The sequence below is a fragment of the Pseudoliparis swirei genome, chromosome 21 (assembly GCF_029220125.1).
Source record: "Pseudoliparis swirei isolate HS2019 ecotype Mariana Trench chromosome 21, NWPU_hadal_v1, whole genome shotgun sequence".
NCBI lineage: Eukaryota > Metazoa > Chordata > Actinopteri > Perciformes > Liparidae > Pseudoliparis > Pseudoliparis swirei.
This window is the reverse complement of record NC_079408.1, coordinates 17,470,968-17,490,449: the sequence shown is the minus strand read 5'-3', so window position 1 is coordinate 17,490,449 and position 19,482 is coordinate 17,470,968. Positions and strand designations below refer to the sequence as shown.

At 38.2% G+C, this 19,482-nt stretch overlaps 1 protein-coding gene across 1 annotated transcript in view; it reads left to right on the top strand.

Annotated features, from left to right (window-relative positions):
• LOC130212178 (disintegrin and metalloproteinase domain-containing protein 19-like) overlaps positions 1-18,377 on the top strand; it is a 228,721-nt gene extending 210,344 nt beyond the window's left edge. Inside the window, exons 15-17 of the mRNA XM_056443316.1 lie at positions 1,294-1,545; positions 2,919-3,121; positions 17,629-18,377. Of these exons, the coding sequence (XP_056299291.1) occupies positions 1,294-1,545; positions 2,919-3,121; positions 17,629-17,680 (507 nt within the window). The 3' untranslated portion in view covers positions 17,681-18,377. The remainder of the gene's footprint in view (positions 1-1,293; positions 1,546-2,918; positions 3,122-17,628) is intronic.
• Positions 18,378-19,482: the final 1,105 nt, after the last annotated feature.

Here is a 19,482-nt window from a genome sequence, read left to right as displayed (position 1 = left end):
AGAAATAAAATAAATGGAAGGAGGGGAGGAAATAGAAGGCGGGTGACTGTTTCTCTCGCTGTGTTTTAGTGAATAATAGAACGTCCATGTTGTTGACCTTTATATTTAATGGCCTCATTTTCCAGCAGCTTGTTATATTGTGTGACCAATTAGAGTCTGTGGTGTGTGTATGTGAGTGTGTGTATGTGTGTGTGTGTGTGTGTGTGTGCTTCCTCCCACGTTCTCAGCTGCTGGTCCAATGGGCCGTCAGCATCATTTCGTCTCGTCCTTGTTTGCTTGTTTTTGTATCGTTTATGTAATTGCATGTGTATCCGCTCCGGGTTATTCCACGTGTGTTATTGGCATGGAATTAAATACAAAACAAAAAGGGGAAGGAATTGTTGATAAGAACAATAAGAGTAAACATGATTCATCCTGCGTCTTTATAGACAAATGGAGCTCTGTGGTATTTACAGTAATATAAATTAATGACACACACACTCACACATTGTTACACAAGACAAATAATTGTAAATACTCTTGTTTGCAATCAGTTATTAGTTGTTGAGTAGTGAATGAAAGCATACTAAATGAAAGAGAAAACATTTTCATCAACAATTCAAAAATAAAATACATAAAATAAGTTATTTATAATTGATAATTCCACAAATGACCCAAGTGTAACAGCAAACAAGTAGTAATAAGAAGTAGTGATACAAAATTTGAAGTAAAAGTAACACTACAAAAAAATATAAGAATCTGAGAACAAATATTTTAGGCAACCAAAATATAACAATATACTTTCATAAAGTGAATACACTGTAAAACAGTTAGAGTCAAAGACAAAAGCCAAACAACTCCCAGACCGGACAACACCGTGGTAGCAAACTAACTAAAAAGCAGTGCACCCAGGAAAGAGCCTTGTGGCACCCCATAAGGAGTATGCTCTGCTTAGTGGTCTAATATCTAAGATACAATCTGAGACTGAAACCAGTTTGGGACCCATTCTCCAATAAGAACGTTGTGATGAAACAGTATCAGACGTCCGCTCAGGTCCCGGAGTAAGATTACATGTTTTTTTAACAATTCCCACATTTCTATTATTATTATTATTATTATTATTATTATTATCAGTACTATGCCTCCCACCGAATCCATACTGGAACTTCTTCAATAAAGTGTTGCAATGTCGTCGTCAATTACATGTCGACTTGCTTTTCAAAGAATTTGCGCACGTTGAAAATATAAGTTATTTGTTGCATTATTTTAATTTCTTTGCTATCGTTGTTGTTGTTGTCTTTGTTGTTATTCCAGCTGCCTCACACCAGCAAAGAGGTGCTGCCTCTGAGACCGGGCCCTTCGCCCAATGGCACCCAGCCAGTTAACATCGTACGACCTCTGAGACCCGCCCAGTCGCCCCACGGTGGTGCCCGGGATCTCAAGGTGGTCCGCCCGCCTCTGCCAGCTGGCAAGCCCCCAGCGGGCCCCGCTAAGTCCCCGTCAACCCCCCATAGACTGAGCCCGCCCAGGAAACCTCTGCCCCTCAACCCCACTCGATCTCCACTGGTAGGGTTTCTCTTCTCTTTTTTTACCTGTGACTGTGCTATGATTGACTATAATATAATAAAACTATAACATCAAAATCAACCCAGATGATGTCATATCCAGAATAGAGAATGTGAATATGAAAGCAGAACACAATACTTATCCCTCTTGAAGTTAAGGGACGGCTGCCTCTTGGTATTCAGTGTAAAACATTTAGAAATATTAAGATGACATTCCAGACCGGATTGAACCTACAGGACATAGTTTACATCCGGTCTGGAATGTCATCCTAAAATTTCTAAATGGTTCTATGAGTTATCTATGAGGGTCTATGAGGGTCGCTTATACTTATATATATATATCCACACACACACAGATGAGGGGGGCTCGGCCAGCTAAATAACTCATTTGAACATGAAGTTCAGATCCCAACACTCAGAGCGATGAGGACACGATGGACTCATCGCAGGACTTCATGGCAATAATGAACCCAACAGTGTGTTTCTTGTCTGATTGCTTTCCTATTGATCGCTCCTCTCTCATCAGTGCTTCTCTGTGAAGTGTAAAATGCCTTTATTGCCAACTTCTGAATGTCATATTGCATTTTTTTTTATTGTTGCCTCTGGAATCTGATCCCAGAGCTGCGGAGGTGATTTTAATCTACTGCACTGTGTGAAGTGGGTCTTCCTATCAGCTAGAACAGATCCTGGAGACCATCTGGATCCAGTCCAGAACAGAAGCTCCTGCTGTGTCCATGTGCTGATCACACTTCTTCTAACCTTGACAACCTCTTAGTCTCTTCCTGTCTTTTTATTTTATCATTGTATTCCCCCGCAGTGTGCAAACGTATAATTATTCACACGACCGTTCAAAAGTTTGGGCTCACCCAGACAATTTGGTGTTTTCCATGAAAACGCTCTTTTATTTATCAAATTAATTGCAAAATGAATAGAAAATCTAGTCAAGACATTGACGAGGTTAAAAATAATGATTTATATTGTAAATATGAATGTAGTTCTTCTTGTGGCTCAAAGGAAGGCCAGTTTTATAGCTTCACCAGCATAACTGTTTTCAGCTGCGCTCACAAGGGTTTAAAGGGTTTTATACCCCTCCGTTAGTCTTCCAAGGCGATAACACAATGTACCACTAGAACACTGGAGATGGGCCTCTATACACCTCTGTAGAGACTTCATTAACACAAGAGAATAGTCATCTACACATTAACATGTAGAGAGTTTATGATTCATTTAATGTATCTTCATTGAAGAAATAGTGCTTTGAAAAATAAGGACATATCTACGTGACCCCAAACCTTTGAACGGTCGTGTGTGTCTTGGTGACCTGAATGCTGAAATACGTAAATGTCATCAATCCATATTTCTGTTCTCTTGTAGTTGGTGTCTGAGCTCAGACCATCCCCCTTCCCGCCTCAGAGGCCCCTCCCCCTCAGCCCCGCCAGAGGAGCCTCCCCCACCGTGAGTCCAGCCCGGACCCTGGTCCCCAAACCCTCCCCAGGTCTGCTGGTCATGATGCCCCCGGCAGTGGGACCCAAACCTGTGGGCAAGGTCTCGGCGGTCCCCCCCCTCAGAGCTCTCAGGTGGGCCGGCACACAGACACACTATAGTGGAGTGAAGGGGAGGGGCTTCTGTTCTCTGGCATCTTGTTATGAAATCAGAGGCTATTCATTTGCCGGCTCAGGGGAAAGGTCACAGAGCAGAGGTGTCAAAGGTCAAAGGTCACATCATGGCGATGAAACACAACTTAAATGACCTATTGTTCATATTTACTCCGGTCACATTTATCTGAGGCACCAGTAAACACATTGTTCAACTTCCTGTCAATGTTGCCACATCTCTTTGCCCAACAGATTACAAACCACAGACACGTGTTACATCGTTACTGTACATTGTTACTCCACATTGTTACTCCACACTGTTAATCACCATTGTTAATCCACATTGTTACTCCACATTGTTACTCCACACTGTTAATCACCATTGTTAATCACCATTGTTAATCCACATTGTTACTCCACATTGTTACTGCACATTGTTACTCCACATTGTTACTCCACACTGTTAATCACCATTGTTAATCCACATTGGTAATCCACATTGTTACTCCACATTGTCACTCCACATTGTTACTCCACATTGTTAATCCACATTGTTAATCCACATTGTTAATCACCATTGTTAATCCACATTGTTACTGCACAGTGTTACTCCGCATTGTTAATCCACATTGTTACTTTACATTGTTACTCCACATAGTTACTGCACATTGTTACTCCACATTGTTCCTCCAGCTTGTTACTTTACATTGTTACTCCACATTGTTACAGCACAGTGTTCCTCCACATTGCTACTGCACATTGTGACTGCACATTGTTACTGTACACCACATTGTGACTGCACATTGGTACTCCACATTGTTACTGCACATTGTTAATCCACATTGATAATCCACATTGTTAATCCACATTGTTAATCACCATTGTTAATCCACATTGTTACTCCACATTGTTACTCCACACTGTTAATCACCATTGTTAATCACCATTGTTAATCACCATTGTTAATCCACATTGTTACTCCACATTGTTACTGCACATTGTTACTCCACATTGTTACTCCACACTGTTAATCACCATTGTTAATCCACATTGGTAATCCACATTGTTACTCCACATTGTCACTCCACATTGTTACTCCGCATTGTTACTCCACATTGTTAATCCACATTGTTAATCACCATTGTTAATCCACATTGTTACTGCACAGTGTTACTCCGCATTGTTAATCCACATTGTTACTTTACATTGTTACTCCACATAGTTACTGCACATTGTTACTCCACATTGTTCCTCCAGCTTGTTACTTTACATTGTTACTCCACATTGTTACAGCACAGTGTTCCTCCACATTGCTACTGCACATTGTGACTGCACATTGTTACTGTACATTGCTACTGCACATTGTTACAGCACAGTGTTCCTCCACATTGTGACTGCACATTGTGACTGCACATTGGTACTCCACATTGTTACTGCACATTGTTACTGTACATTGCTACTGCACATTGTTACAGCACAGTGTTCCTCCACATTGTTACTGCACATTGTGACTGCACATTGGTACTCCACATTGTTACTGCACATTGTTACTGCACATTGTTAATCCACATTGATAATCCACATTGTTAATCCACATTGTTAATCCGCATTGTTAATCCACATTGTTACTGCACATTGTTACTCCACATTGTTACTGCACATTGCTACTCCACATTGTTCCTCCACATTGTTACTGCACATTGTTAATCCACATTGTTAATCCACATTGTTAATCACCATTGTTAATCCACATTGTTACTGCACATTGCTACTGCACATTGTTACCGCACATTGTTACTCCACATTGTTAATCCACATTGTTAATTCACATTGTTAATCCACATTGTCATTCCACATTGTTAATTCACATTGTTACTGCACATTGTTACTGCACATTGTTACTCCACATTTTACTCTACATTGTTGCCGCACATTGTTACTGCACATTGTTGCCGCACATTGTTACTGCACATTGTTAATCGACATTGTTACTGCACATTGTTACTCCACATTGTTACCGCACATTGTTACTCCACATTGTTAATCCACATTTTTACTCTACATTGTTACCGCACATTGTTACTGCACATTGTTACTGCACATTGTTTCTCCACATTGTTTCTCCACATTGTTAATCCACATTGTTACTGCACATTGTTAATCCACATTGTTACTGCACATTGTTACTCCACATTGTTTCTCCACATTGTTACTGCACATTGTTAATCCACATTGTTACTGCACATTTTTCTCCACATTGTTACTCCACATTGTTCATCCACATTTTTACTCTACATTGTTACTGCACATTGTTACTGCATTGTTAATCCACATTGTTACTGCACATTGTTACTCCACATTGTTACTGCACATTGTTTCTCCACATTGTTACTGCACATTGTTACTCCACATTGTTACTGCACATTGTTAATCCACATTGTTACTGCACATTGTTTCTCCACGTTGTTAATCCACATTGTTACTGCACATTGTTACTCCACATTGTTAATCCACATTGTTAATCCACATTTGTACTCTACATTGTTACCGCACATTGTTACTGCACATTGTTACTGCACATTGTTTCTCCACATTGTTTCTCCACATTGTTAATCCACATTGTTACTGCACATTGTTAATCCACATTGTTACTGCACATTGCTACTCCACATTGTTACTGCACATTGTTAATCGACATTGTTTCTGCACATTGTTTCTCCACATTGTTAATCCACATTGTTACTGCACATTGTTACTCCACATTGTTACTGCACATTGTTAATCCACATTGTTACTGCACATTGTTACTCCACATTGTTACTTTACCGCACATTGTTACTGCACATTGTTAATCGACATTGTTACTGCACATTGTTAATCCACATTGTTACTCCACATTGTTACTGCACATTGTTAATCAACATTGTTACTGCACATTGTTTCTCCACATTGTTAATCCACATTGTTACTCCACATTGTTCATCCACATTTGTACTCTACATTGTTACCGCACATTGTTACTACACATTGTTAATCGACATTGTTACTGCACATTGTTAATCCACATTGTTACTGAACATTGTTACTCCACATTGTTAATCCACATTGTTAATCCACATTGTTACTCCACATTGTTAATCCACATTTGTACTCTACATTGTTACCGCACATTGTTACTGCACATTGTTAATCTACATTGTTAATCCACATTGTTACTGCACATTGTTTCTCCACATTTTTAATCCACATTGTTACTGCACATTGTTACTGCACATTGTTTCTCCACATTGTTACTCCACATTGCTAATCCACATTTGTACTCTACATTGTTACCGCACATTGTTACTGCACATTGTTTCTCCACATTGTTACTCCACATTGTTAATCCACATTTGTACTCTACATTGTTTCCGCACATTGTTACTGCACATTGTTGATCTACATTGTTAATTCACATTGTTACTGCACATTGTTAATCCACATTGTTAATCCACATTGTTACTGCACATTGTTAATCCACATTTGTACTCTACATTGTTACCGCACATTGTTACTGCACATTGTTAATCCACATTTATACTCTACATTGTTACCGCACATTGTTACTGCACATTGTTAATCCACATTGTTACTGCATTGTTTCTCCACATTTTTACTCAACATTGTTAATCCACATTGTTACTCCACATTGTTACTCCACATTGTTAATCCACATTTGTACTCTACATTGTTACCGCACATTGTTACTGCACATTGTTAATCCACATTGTTACTGCACATTGTTAATCCACATTGTTACTGCACATTGTTTCTCCACATTGTTAATCCACATTGTTAATCCACATTTGTACTCTACATTGTTAATCCACATTGTTACTCCACATTGTTACTGCACATTGTTTCTCCACATTGTTACTGCACATTGTTACTCCACATTGTTACTGCACATTGTTTCTCCACATTGTTAATCCACATTGTTACTCCACATTGTTCATCCACATTTGTACTCTACATTGTTACCGCACATTGTTACTGCACATTGTTTATCGACATTGTTACTGCACATTGTTAATCCACATTGTTACTGCACATTGTTACTCCACATTGTTAATCCACATTGTTAATCCAAATTGTTACTCCACATTTTTACTCCACATTGTTAATCCACATTTGTACTCTACATTGTTACCGCACATTGTTACTGCACATTGTTAATCTACATTGTTAATCCACATTGTTACTGCACATTGTTTCTCCACATTTTTAATCCACATTGTTAATGCACATTGTTACTGCACATTGTTTCTCCACATTGTTACTCCACATTGCTAATCCACATTTGTACTCTACATTGTTACCGCACATTGTTACTGCACATTGTTTCTCCACATTGTTACTCCACATTGTTAATCCACATTTGTACTCTACATTGTTTCCGCACATTGTTACTGCACATTGTTGATCTACATTGTTAATTCACATTGTTACTGCACATTGTTACTCCACATTGTTAATCCACATTGTTAATCCACATTGTTAATCACCATTGTTAATCCACATTGTTACTGCACAGTGTTACTCCGCATTGTTAATCCACATTGTTACTTTACATTGTTACTCCACATAGTTACTGCACATTGTTACTCCACATTGTTCCTCCAGCTTGTTACTTTACATTGTTACTCCACATTGTTACAGCACAGTGTTCCTCCACATTGCTACTGCACATTGTGACTGCACATTGTTACTGTACATTGCTACTGCACATTGTTACAGCACAGTGTTCCTCCACATTGTGACTGCACATTGGTACTCCACATTGTTACTGCACATTGTTAATCCACATTGATAATCCACATTGTTAATCCACATTGTTAATCACCATTGTTAATCCACATTGTTACTCCACATTGTTACTCCACACTGTTAATCACCATTGTTAATCACCATTGTTAATCACCATTGTTAATCCACATTGTTACTCCACATTGTTACTGCACATTGTTACTCCACATTGTTACTCCACACTGTTAATCACCATTGTTAATCCACATTGGTAATCCACATTGTTACTCCACATTGTCCTCCACATTGTTACTCCATTGTTACTCCACATTGTTAATCCACATTGTTAATCACCATTGTTAATCCACATTGTTACTGCACAGTGTTACTCCGCATTGTTAATCCACATTGTTACTTTACATTGTTACTCCACATAGTTACTGCACATTGTTACTCCACATTGTTCCTCCAGCTTGTTACTTTACATTGTTACTCCACATTGTTACAGCACAGTGTTCCTCCACATTGCTACTGCACATTGTGACTGCACATTGTTACTGTACATTGCTACTGCACATTGTTACAGCACAGTGTTCCTCCACATTGTGACTGCACATTGTGACTGCACATTGGTACTCCACATTGTTACTGCACATTGTTACTGTACATTGCTACTGCACATTGTTACAGCACAGTGTTCCTCCACATTGTTACTGCACATTGTGACTGCACATTGGTACTCCACATTGTTACTGCACATTGTTACTGCACATTGTTAATCCACATTGATAATCCACATTGTTAATCCACATTGTTAATCCGCATTGTTAATCCACATTGTTACTGCACATTGTTACTCCACATTGTTACTGCACATTGTTACTCCACATTGTTCCTCCACATTGTTACTGCACATTGTTAATCCACATTGTTAATCCACATTGTTAATCACATTGTTAATCCACATTGTTACTGCACATTGTTACTACACATTGTTACCGCACATTGTTACTCCACATTGTTAATCCACATTGTTAATTCACATTGTTAATCCACATTGTTTCCACATTGTTAATTCACATTGTTACTGCACATTGTTACTGCACATTGTTACTCCACATTTTACTCTACATTGTTGCACATTGTTACTGCACATTGTTGCTGCACATTGTTACTGCACATTGTTACATTGTTACTGCACATTGTTACTCCACATTGTTACCGCACATTGTTACTCCACATTGTTAATCCACATTTTACTCTACATTGTTACCACATTGTTACTGCACATTGTTACTGCACATTGTTTCTCCACATTGTTTCTCCACATTGTTAATCCACATTGTTACTGCACATTGTTAATCCACATTGTTACTGCACATTGTTACTCCACATTGTTTCTCACATTGTTACTGCACATTGTTAATCCACATTGTTACTGCACATTTTTCTCCACATTGTTACTCCACATTGTTCATCCACATTTTTACTCTACATTGTTACTGCACATTGTTACTGCATTGTTAATCCACATTGTTACTGCACATTGTTACTCCACATTGTTACTGCACATTGTTTCTCCACATTGTTACTGCACATTGTTACTCCACATTGTTACTGCACATTGTTAATCCACATTGTTACTGCACATTGTTTCTCCACGTTGTTAATCCACATTGTTACTGCACATTGTTACTCCACATTGTTAATCCACATTGTTAATCCACATTTGTACTCTACATTGTTAACATTGTTACTGCACATTGTTACTGCACATTGTTTCTCCACATTGTTTCCACATTGTTAATCCACATTGTTACTGCACATTGTTAATCCACATTGTTACTGCACATTGTTACTCCACATTGTTACTGCACATTACATTGTTACTGCACATTGTTACTCCACATTGTTACTGCACATTGTTAATCCACATTGTTACTCCACATTGTTAATCCACATTGTTACTGCACATTGTTTCTCCACATTGTTAATCCACATTGTTAATCCACATTGTTACCATTGTTAATCCACATTGTTACTGCACATTGTTACTCCACATTGTTACTGCACATTGTTAATCACATTGTTAATCCACATTGTTACTGCACATTGTTAATCCACATTTTACTGCACATTGTTACTGCACATTGTTACTGCACATTGTTAATCCACATTGTGACTCCACATTGTTAATCCACATTATTACTGCACATTGTTAATCAACATTGTTACTGCACATTGTTTCTCCACATTGTTCATTGTTAATCCACATTGTTCATTGTTACTCCACATTGTTACATTGTTAATCCACATTGTTACTGCACATTGTTAATCCAATTGTTACTCCACATTGTTAATCCACATTGTTAATCCACATTGTTACTCCACATTGTTAATCCACATTTGTACTCTACATTGTTAATTGTTACTGCACATTGTTAATCGACATTGTTACTGCACATTGTTAATCCACATTGTTACTGCACATTGTTTCTCCACATTGTTAATCTTGTTAATCCACATTGTTACTCCACATTGTTAATCCACATGTGTAGTCTACATTGTTACCGCACATTGTTACTGCACATTGTTGACATTGTTACTGCACATTGTTAATCACATTGTTACTGCACATTGTACATTGTTACTGCACATTGTTATACATTGTTAATTCACATTGTTACTGCACAATGTTCACATTGTTACATTGTTAATCCACATTGTTACTGCACATTGTTAATCCACATTGTGTACTCTACATTGTTACCACATTGTTACTGCACATTGTTAATCCACATTTATACTCTACATTGTTACCGCACATTGTTACTGCACATTGTTAATCCACATTGTTACTGCATTGTTTCTCCACATTTTACTCAACATTGTTAATCCACATTGTTACTCCACATTGTTAACATTTGTACTCTACATTGTTACCATTGTTAATCGACATTGTTACTGCACATTGTTAATCCACATTGTTACTGCACATTGTTTCTCCACATTGTTAATCCACATTCTTAATCCATTGTTAATCCACATTGTTACTCACATTGTTACTGCACATTGTTTCTCCACATTGTTACTGCACATTGTTACTCCACATTGTTACTGCACATTGTTTCTCCACATTGTTAATCCACATTGTTACTCCACATTGTTCATCCACATTTGTACTCTACATTGTTACCCACATTGTTACTGCACATTGTGCACATTGTTAATCCACATTGTTACTGCACATTGTTACTCCACATTGTTAATCCACATTGTTAATCCACATTGTTACTCCACATTACATTGTTAATCCACATTGTTACTGCACATTGTTTCTCCACATTGTTATACTGCACATTGTTAATCCACATTGTTACTGCACATTGTTTCTCCACATTGTTAATCCACATTGTTACACATTGTTACTCCACATTGTTACTCCACATTGTTAATCCACATTCACATTGTTACTGCACATTGTTAATCCACATTGTTACTGCACATTGTTACTCCACATTGTTTCTCCACATTGTTACTGCACATTGTTACTCCACATTGTTACTGCACATTGTTAATCCACATTGTTACTGCACATTGTTTCTCCACGTTGTTAATCCACATTGTTACTGCACATTGTTACTCCACATTGTTAATCCACATTGTTAATCCACATTTGTACTCTACATTGTTACATTGTTACTGCACATTGTTACTGCACATTGTTTCTCCACATTGTTTCTCCACATTGTTAATCCACATTGTTACTGCACATTGTTAATCCACATTGTTACTGCACATTGCTACTCCACATTGTTACTGCACATTGTTAATCGACATTGTTTCTGCACATTGTTTCTCCACATTGTTAATCCACATTGTTACTGCACATTGTTACTCCACATTGTTACTGCACATTGTTAATCCACATTGTTACTGCACATTGTTACTCCACATTGTTACTTTACCACATTGTTACTGCACATTGTTAATCGACATTGTTACTGCACATTGTTAATCCACATTGTTACTCCACATTGTTACTGCACATTGTTAATCAACATTGTTACTGCACATTGTTTCTCCACATTGTTAATCCACATTGTTACTCCACATTGTTCATCCACATTTGTACTCTACATTGTTACCGCACATTGTTACTACACATTGTTAATCGACATTGTTACTGCACATTGTTAATCCACATTGTTACTGAACATTGTTACTCCACATTGTTAATCCACATTGTTAATCCACATTGTTACTCCACATTGTTAATCCACATTTGTACTCTACATTGTTACCGCACATTGTTACTGCACATTGTTAATCTACATTGTTAATCCACATTGTTACTGCACATTGTTTCTCCACATTTTAATCCACATTGTTACTGCACATTGTTACTGCACATTGTTTCTCCACATTGTTACTCCACATTGCTAATCCACATTTGTACTCTACATTGTTACCGCACATTGTTACTGCACATTGTTTCTCCACATTGTTACTCCACATTGTTAATCCACATTTGTACTCTACATTGTTTCCCAAGACATTGTTACTGCACATTGTTGATCATTGTTAATTCACATTGTTACTGCACATTGTTAATCCACATTGTTAATCCACATTGTTACTGCACATTGTTAATCCACATTTGTACTCTACATTGTTACCGCACATTGTTACTGCACATTGTTAATCCACATTTATACTCTACATTGTTACCGCACATTGTTACTGCACATTGTTAATCATTGTTACTGCATTGTTTCTCCACATTTTTACTCAACATTGTTAATCCACATTGTTACTCCACATTGTTACTCCACATTGTTAATCCACATTTGTACTCTACATTGTTACCGCACATTGTTACTGCACATTGTTAATCCACATTGTTACTGCACATTGTTAATCCACATTGTTACTGCACATTGTTTCTCCACATTGTTAATCCACATTGTTAATCCACATTTGTACTCTACATTGTTAATCCACATTGTTACTCCACATTGTTACTGCACATTGTTTCTCCACATTGTTACTGCACATTGTTACTCCACATTGTTACTGCACATTGTTTCTCCACATTGTTAATCCACATTGTTACTCCACATTGTTCATCCACATTTGTACTCTACATTGTTACCGCATTGTTACTGCACATTGTTTATCGACATTGTTACTGCACATTGTTAATCCACATTGTTACTGCACATTGTTACTCCACATTGTTAATCCACATTGTTAATCCAAATTGTTACTCCACATTTTTACTCCACATTGTTAATCCACATTTGTACTCTACATTGTTACCGCACATTGTTACTGCACATTGTTAATCTACATTGTTAATCCACATTGTTACTGCACATTGTTTCTCCACATTTTTAATCCACATTGTTAATGCACATTGTTACTGCACATTGTTTCTCCACATTGTTACTCCACATTGCTAATCCACATTTGTACTCTACATTGTTACCGCACATTGTTACTGCACATTGTTTCTCCACATTGTTACTCCACATTGTTAATCCACATTTGTACTCTACATTGTTTCCGCACATTGTTACTGCACATTGTTGATCTACATTGTTAATTCACATTGTTACTGCACATTGTTAATCCACATTGTTACATTGTTAATCCACATTGTTACTGCACATTGTTAATCCACATTTGTACTCTACATTGTTACCGCACATTGTTACTGCACATTGTTAATCCACATTTATACTCTACATTGTTACCGCACATTGTTACTGCACATTGTTAATCCACATTGTTACTGCATTGTTTCTCCACATTTTTACTCAACATTGTTAATCCACATTGTTACTCCACATTGTTAATCCACATTTGTACTCTACATTGTTACCGCACATTGTTACTGCACATTGTTAATCCACATTGTTACTGCACATTGTTTCTCCACATTGTTAATCCACATTGTTACTGCACATTGTTTCTCCACATTGTTAATCCACATTGTTAATCCACATTTATACTCTACATTGTTAATCCACATTGTTACTCCACATTGTTACTGCACATTGTTTCTCCACATTGTTACTGCACATTGTTACTCCACATTGTTACTGCACATTGTTTCTCCACATTGTTAATCCACATTGTTACTCCACATTGTTCATCCACATTTGTACTCTACATTGTTACCGCACATTGTTACTGCACATTGTTAATCGACATTGTTACTGCACATTGTTAATCCACATTGTTACTGCACATTGTTACTCCACATTGTTAATCCACATTGTTAATCCACATTGTTACTCCACATTTTTACTCCACATTGTTAATCCACATTTGTACTCTACATTGTTACCGCACATTGTTACTGCACATTGTTAATCTACATTGTTAATCCACATTGTTACTGCACATTGTTTCTCCACATTTTTAATCCACATTGTTACTGCACATTGTTACTGCACATTGTTTCTCCACATTGTTACTCCACATTGCTAATCCACATTTGTACTCTACATTGTTACCGCACATTGTTACTGCACATTGTTTCTCCACATTGTTACTCCACATTGTTAATCCACATTTGTACTCTACATTGTTTCCGCACATTGTTACTGCACATTGTTGATCTACATTGTTAATTCACATTGTTACTGCACATTGTTAATCCACATTGTTACATTGTTAATCCACATTGTTACTGCACATTGTTAATCCACATTTGTACTCTACATTGTTACCGCACATTGTTACTGCACATTGTTAATCCACATTTATACTCTACATTGTTACCGCACATTGTTACTGCACATTGTTAATCCACATTGTTACTGCATTGTTTCTCCACATTTTTACTCCACATTGTTACTCCACATTGTTACTCCACATTGTTAATCCACATTTGTACTCTACATTGTTACCGCGCATTGTTACTGCACATTGTTAATCCACATTGTTACTGCACATTGTTTCTCCACATTGTTAATCCACATTGTTACTGCACATTGTTAATCCACATTGTTACTGCACATTGTTTCTCCACATTGTTAATCCACATTTGTACTCTACATTGTTAATCCACATTGTTACTCCACATTGTTACTGCACATTGTTTCTCCACATTGTTACTGCACATTGTTTCTCCACGTTGTTAATCCACATTTGTACTCTACATTGTTACCGCACATTGTTACTGCACATTGTTAATCCACATTTGTACTCTACATTGTTACCGCACATTGTTACTGCACATTGTTAATCGACATTGTTACTGCACATTGTTACTCCACATTGTTAATCCACATTGTTAATACACATTTTTACTCCACATTGTTAATCGACATTGTTACTGCACATTGTTAATCCACATTGTTACCGCACATTGTTACTCCACATTGTTAATCCACATTGTTACTGCACATTGTTAATCCACATTGTTACTCCACATTGTTACTGCACATTGTTAATCCACATTTGTACTCTACATTGTTACCGCACATTGTTTCTCAACATTGTTACTCCACATTGTTTCTCCACATTGTTACTGCACATTGTTACTGCACATTGTTAATCCACATTGTTACTGCACATTGTTTCTCCACATTGTTAATCCACATTGTTACGGCACATTGTTAATCCACATTGTTACTGCACATTGTTTCTCCACATTGTTAATCCACATTGTTACTGCACATTGTTTCTCCACATTGTTAATCCACATTGTTACTGCACATTGTTTCTCCACATTGTTAATCCACATTGTTACTGCACATTGTTTCTCCACATTGTTAATCCACATTGTTACTGCACATTGTTACTCCACATTGTTAATCCACATTGTTTCTCCACATTGTCAATCCACATTTTTACTCTACATTGTTACCGCACATTGTTACTGCACATTGTTAATCGACATTGTTACTGCACATTGTTAATCCACATTGTTACTGCACATTGTTACTCCACATTGTTACTGCACATTGTTTCTCCACATTGTTAACCACATTTTTACTCTACATTGTTACCGCACATTGTTACTCCACATTGTTAATCGACATTGTTACTGCACATTGTTAATCCACATTGTTACTGCACATTGTTAATACACATTTTTACTCTACATTGTTACCGCACATTGTTACTCCACATTGTTACTGCACATTGTTTCTCCACATTGTTACTCCACATTGTTACTCCACATTGTTTCTCCACATTGTTAATCCACATTTTTACTCTACATTGTTACCGCACATTGTTACTCCACATTGTTACTGCACATTGTTATGTTGTGTTACATCACATGTCATTTAGCTGAGGCTTTTATCCAAAGCAATTTACAATCATGTAGACACAGCTACAGGGAGCAACACAGGGTTAAGTGTCTTGCTCAAGGGCACATGGACTCGGGTCTGGTGCATCAGGGACCAGACCTACCCAGTAACACCCTACATCACTGCTGGTGGAACAGAGAGCAGTCAGGGCAGAACAGATGAGGAGACTCTTGACCGCCTGATTGCTCGTAGAGAATACTGTGTATGTAGACTCCTGCTTTTATCTGGTGTGTTTGGGGCATGAGTGTTAAAGCAGGAATATATGAATATATTTTATTTATCTATCTGTGAGAAATAGCCCCTTACAGTATTTCTATCTGTTCATATCATGATGTTTTGTGTTTAGGATTTTGGCTCATAAACGGTCCCATCACAAACCGTGTAATGCACTCAGTTCTCCATCAGCAATACATTGATGAGTTACGCCCTCAGTCTGAACGAGTCTTCTCAGGATGCAGCTGTTCTGTACATGAGGTAAAGGTCAGGAAGGAAAGCTCAAGGAGATGACCGATCCTCTGCTCCTGGAATCCATCAACATGTCTGGACATCTGGTCTCATATCAGATCTCACATGTAACACCAGCTGGTCCAGAGACTCAGTGTGTCTTTGTGTTCAGAGTAGGCGTTAGCTGTTTATGGAAAAGAATGGGTTAAGAATCGATATCCTCGGAGCACAGTGACTGATGGTAGATATTTGTGCTTATAATAACTTTTCCTATGATTATGGGTTCAAGCCAGGAAATTCCTTCATGCCTTAAAAGTCAGTGAAACAAAGAAGATTCTTACATGCATAGTGGCATTTAATCTCATCAAAATATAACATTACATACACGATTATCATGCATACATTATTTTATATTTTATTACTGTCAACAAATCAACTTTTGATCCCAAACTGACTTTTGACTGGTGGTCAGGAGAGAGAATACAGCTCTAAACACATGATGCATAGACTTCTATATAACCAGAGGAGTCGCCCCCTGGTGGTCAGGAGAGAGAATACAGCTCTAAACACATGACGCATAGACTTCTATTCAACCAGAGGAGTCGCCCCCTGGTGGTCAGGAGAGAGAATGCACGTTTAAAGGCACCCCTACTTTGGCTTCACTCTCTGTCCTCCTTTCATTTCCTATCTTCCTAACAATAAGAACTTGTCCACCATTTTAGTGTCGTATGTTGTCATTTACAATATGTCATGATTTCTTTGGATGGTGTGGATAGACACGTTGCTATATTCTAAGATACGAGGAAGAGATATCAGGCGGTGATAAACACACACGCACACACACACACACACACACCCACAGACACAAACACACACAGCATGAGTTTGACAAGAATATAGAATCTCTTCTTTCTGTCTTTCTCCTTCCAGACCGGTCCCAGGTGCCAAAGCAAACACAGCCTCGCCTCCGCCACGGAAATGACCCCCCCCCCCTCCAGCCTCAGCACCTGACGGCCTATTTGCACTAAAGAGACCTCGGCCGGTGAACCACAACAGAGCTGACGCACAAACCAGAGGAGGACCGACACAAAGTTAAAACCTGAGACACAAAGAAAGAACAAAGAGGAGTCTGACCCTTTCAGACTCCAACATGAACCCCCCCCCCCCCCGCCCCCTTACCTTCACCACGATGACGCGGTTTTGCACGAGGCCTTGCAGACTGAGACGAGTGTTATCGCTGGCGGACGGTCACATTTGCCAAACACATTTTTTTACGGATTATTGTTTTTTTAATTTTTTTATATGTTAATGCCGTCTGTGGATAAACAATGCATTTTGTAATGGCTGTTGTTCCTGTTTACAGTTTGTGTTACGTCACATTTTATGATTTATCTTACGTGCCAAAGAGGTCTCTTCACACCGGGGGTGTCCCGTCACCTTAAGTTTACCACGAGTCAATACTTTTGATAATTTATTGTGTTGTATGCGGAACGTCTAAAGTACTAACTGGAGGTACAGTGGGCTGCCTGGGGGAGCCAATCACACAGCAGCTTCTCTTCAACACTGGCGGAGGATTTGACGGATGCGTGGGACCCGGGCGCTCATGTTGGTTTAAATGTCTTTCGCTCTGTGTTATGACTTTTACATTGTTACATAAAAATATTTTTACAAAACTAAAAGCAAGTTTCTTTCATTCTGTCTCTTTCCCACTTCAACAACATTTATTGTAAATGTGCAGAGCCTGTTCAGTGTGGATGGAGTACTGCCTCCACCTCAATCGGTCATGAAAGTTGAGTTTTTACCTTAATTTCATCATTCTGTATATTATGGTAAACGACCAGTGTCTTTGGTGCTTGACCGGTACTTTGGACTAAATAAATCCGTAAAGAGTAACTTGACGCAGTGTTCTGCTGCCCCCTCTGGCGGAAAGTCTCAAGCCTGTTAACTTAATGTTCTAAGATATTGATAAAATACAAATCTATGACCCTCACATTTTAAACACATTTTTTGGACATTCTGTGAAACAATCAGTTTTTTCTTATCTTGGTCAGAGTGACATTGACCACCTGTTCTTAAAAATGAGGAAACATTAGTGAAATCCCAGAAATCAACAGTTACTAACAAAGTGAGAACAAACTGTTGGTACCAACTAAATGTATTCTTCTAACACTTCCTGCATGAGGACCAATGTTGGTGTTCATAAATGTGCTCCAGCTCCTCTAACCACATTCAACAGTCATGTCATAACTAGGGATGGGTATCGTTTGGGTTTTTTCCGATACCGGTGCTAAACCGGTACTTTTAAAACGATACCGGTGCCTAAACGGTGCCTGAACCGATACTTTTTTATTTTTTAACGCACAATGAGGACATTAAAAACCTCTTCGGCCATATTCCCTGTAGAAGCCGTTATCATGGAGCACCGACACACAACGGATATCAGACTGTTAACAGACACAATGTTCTCCATTATATGATGTGATATGTATTGTCATGTGCAGACTTTATAGGGTTAACCTGTCACTGTGTTGATGGGCAAAGAGAACAACCAATCAGAGGGACTGAAGATAACACGTGACAAATAAAGCTTTGCTTCTGACAGAGAGAGTTCCACTGAAACAAAGTGACTCCCCACGGTCTTTATTCCTCCGTCATTATATTCCCGGTAACACCGGGTATACAGCCGGGACCGCTGGACATCAACACATCTGCTAGCAGACTGTCACGCTCGTAGCTCGTAGCTAGCGCTAGCTACGAGCTAGCTTAAGCATGGTTATAATGGCT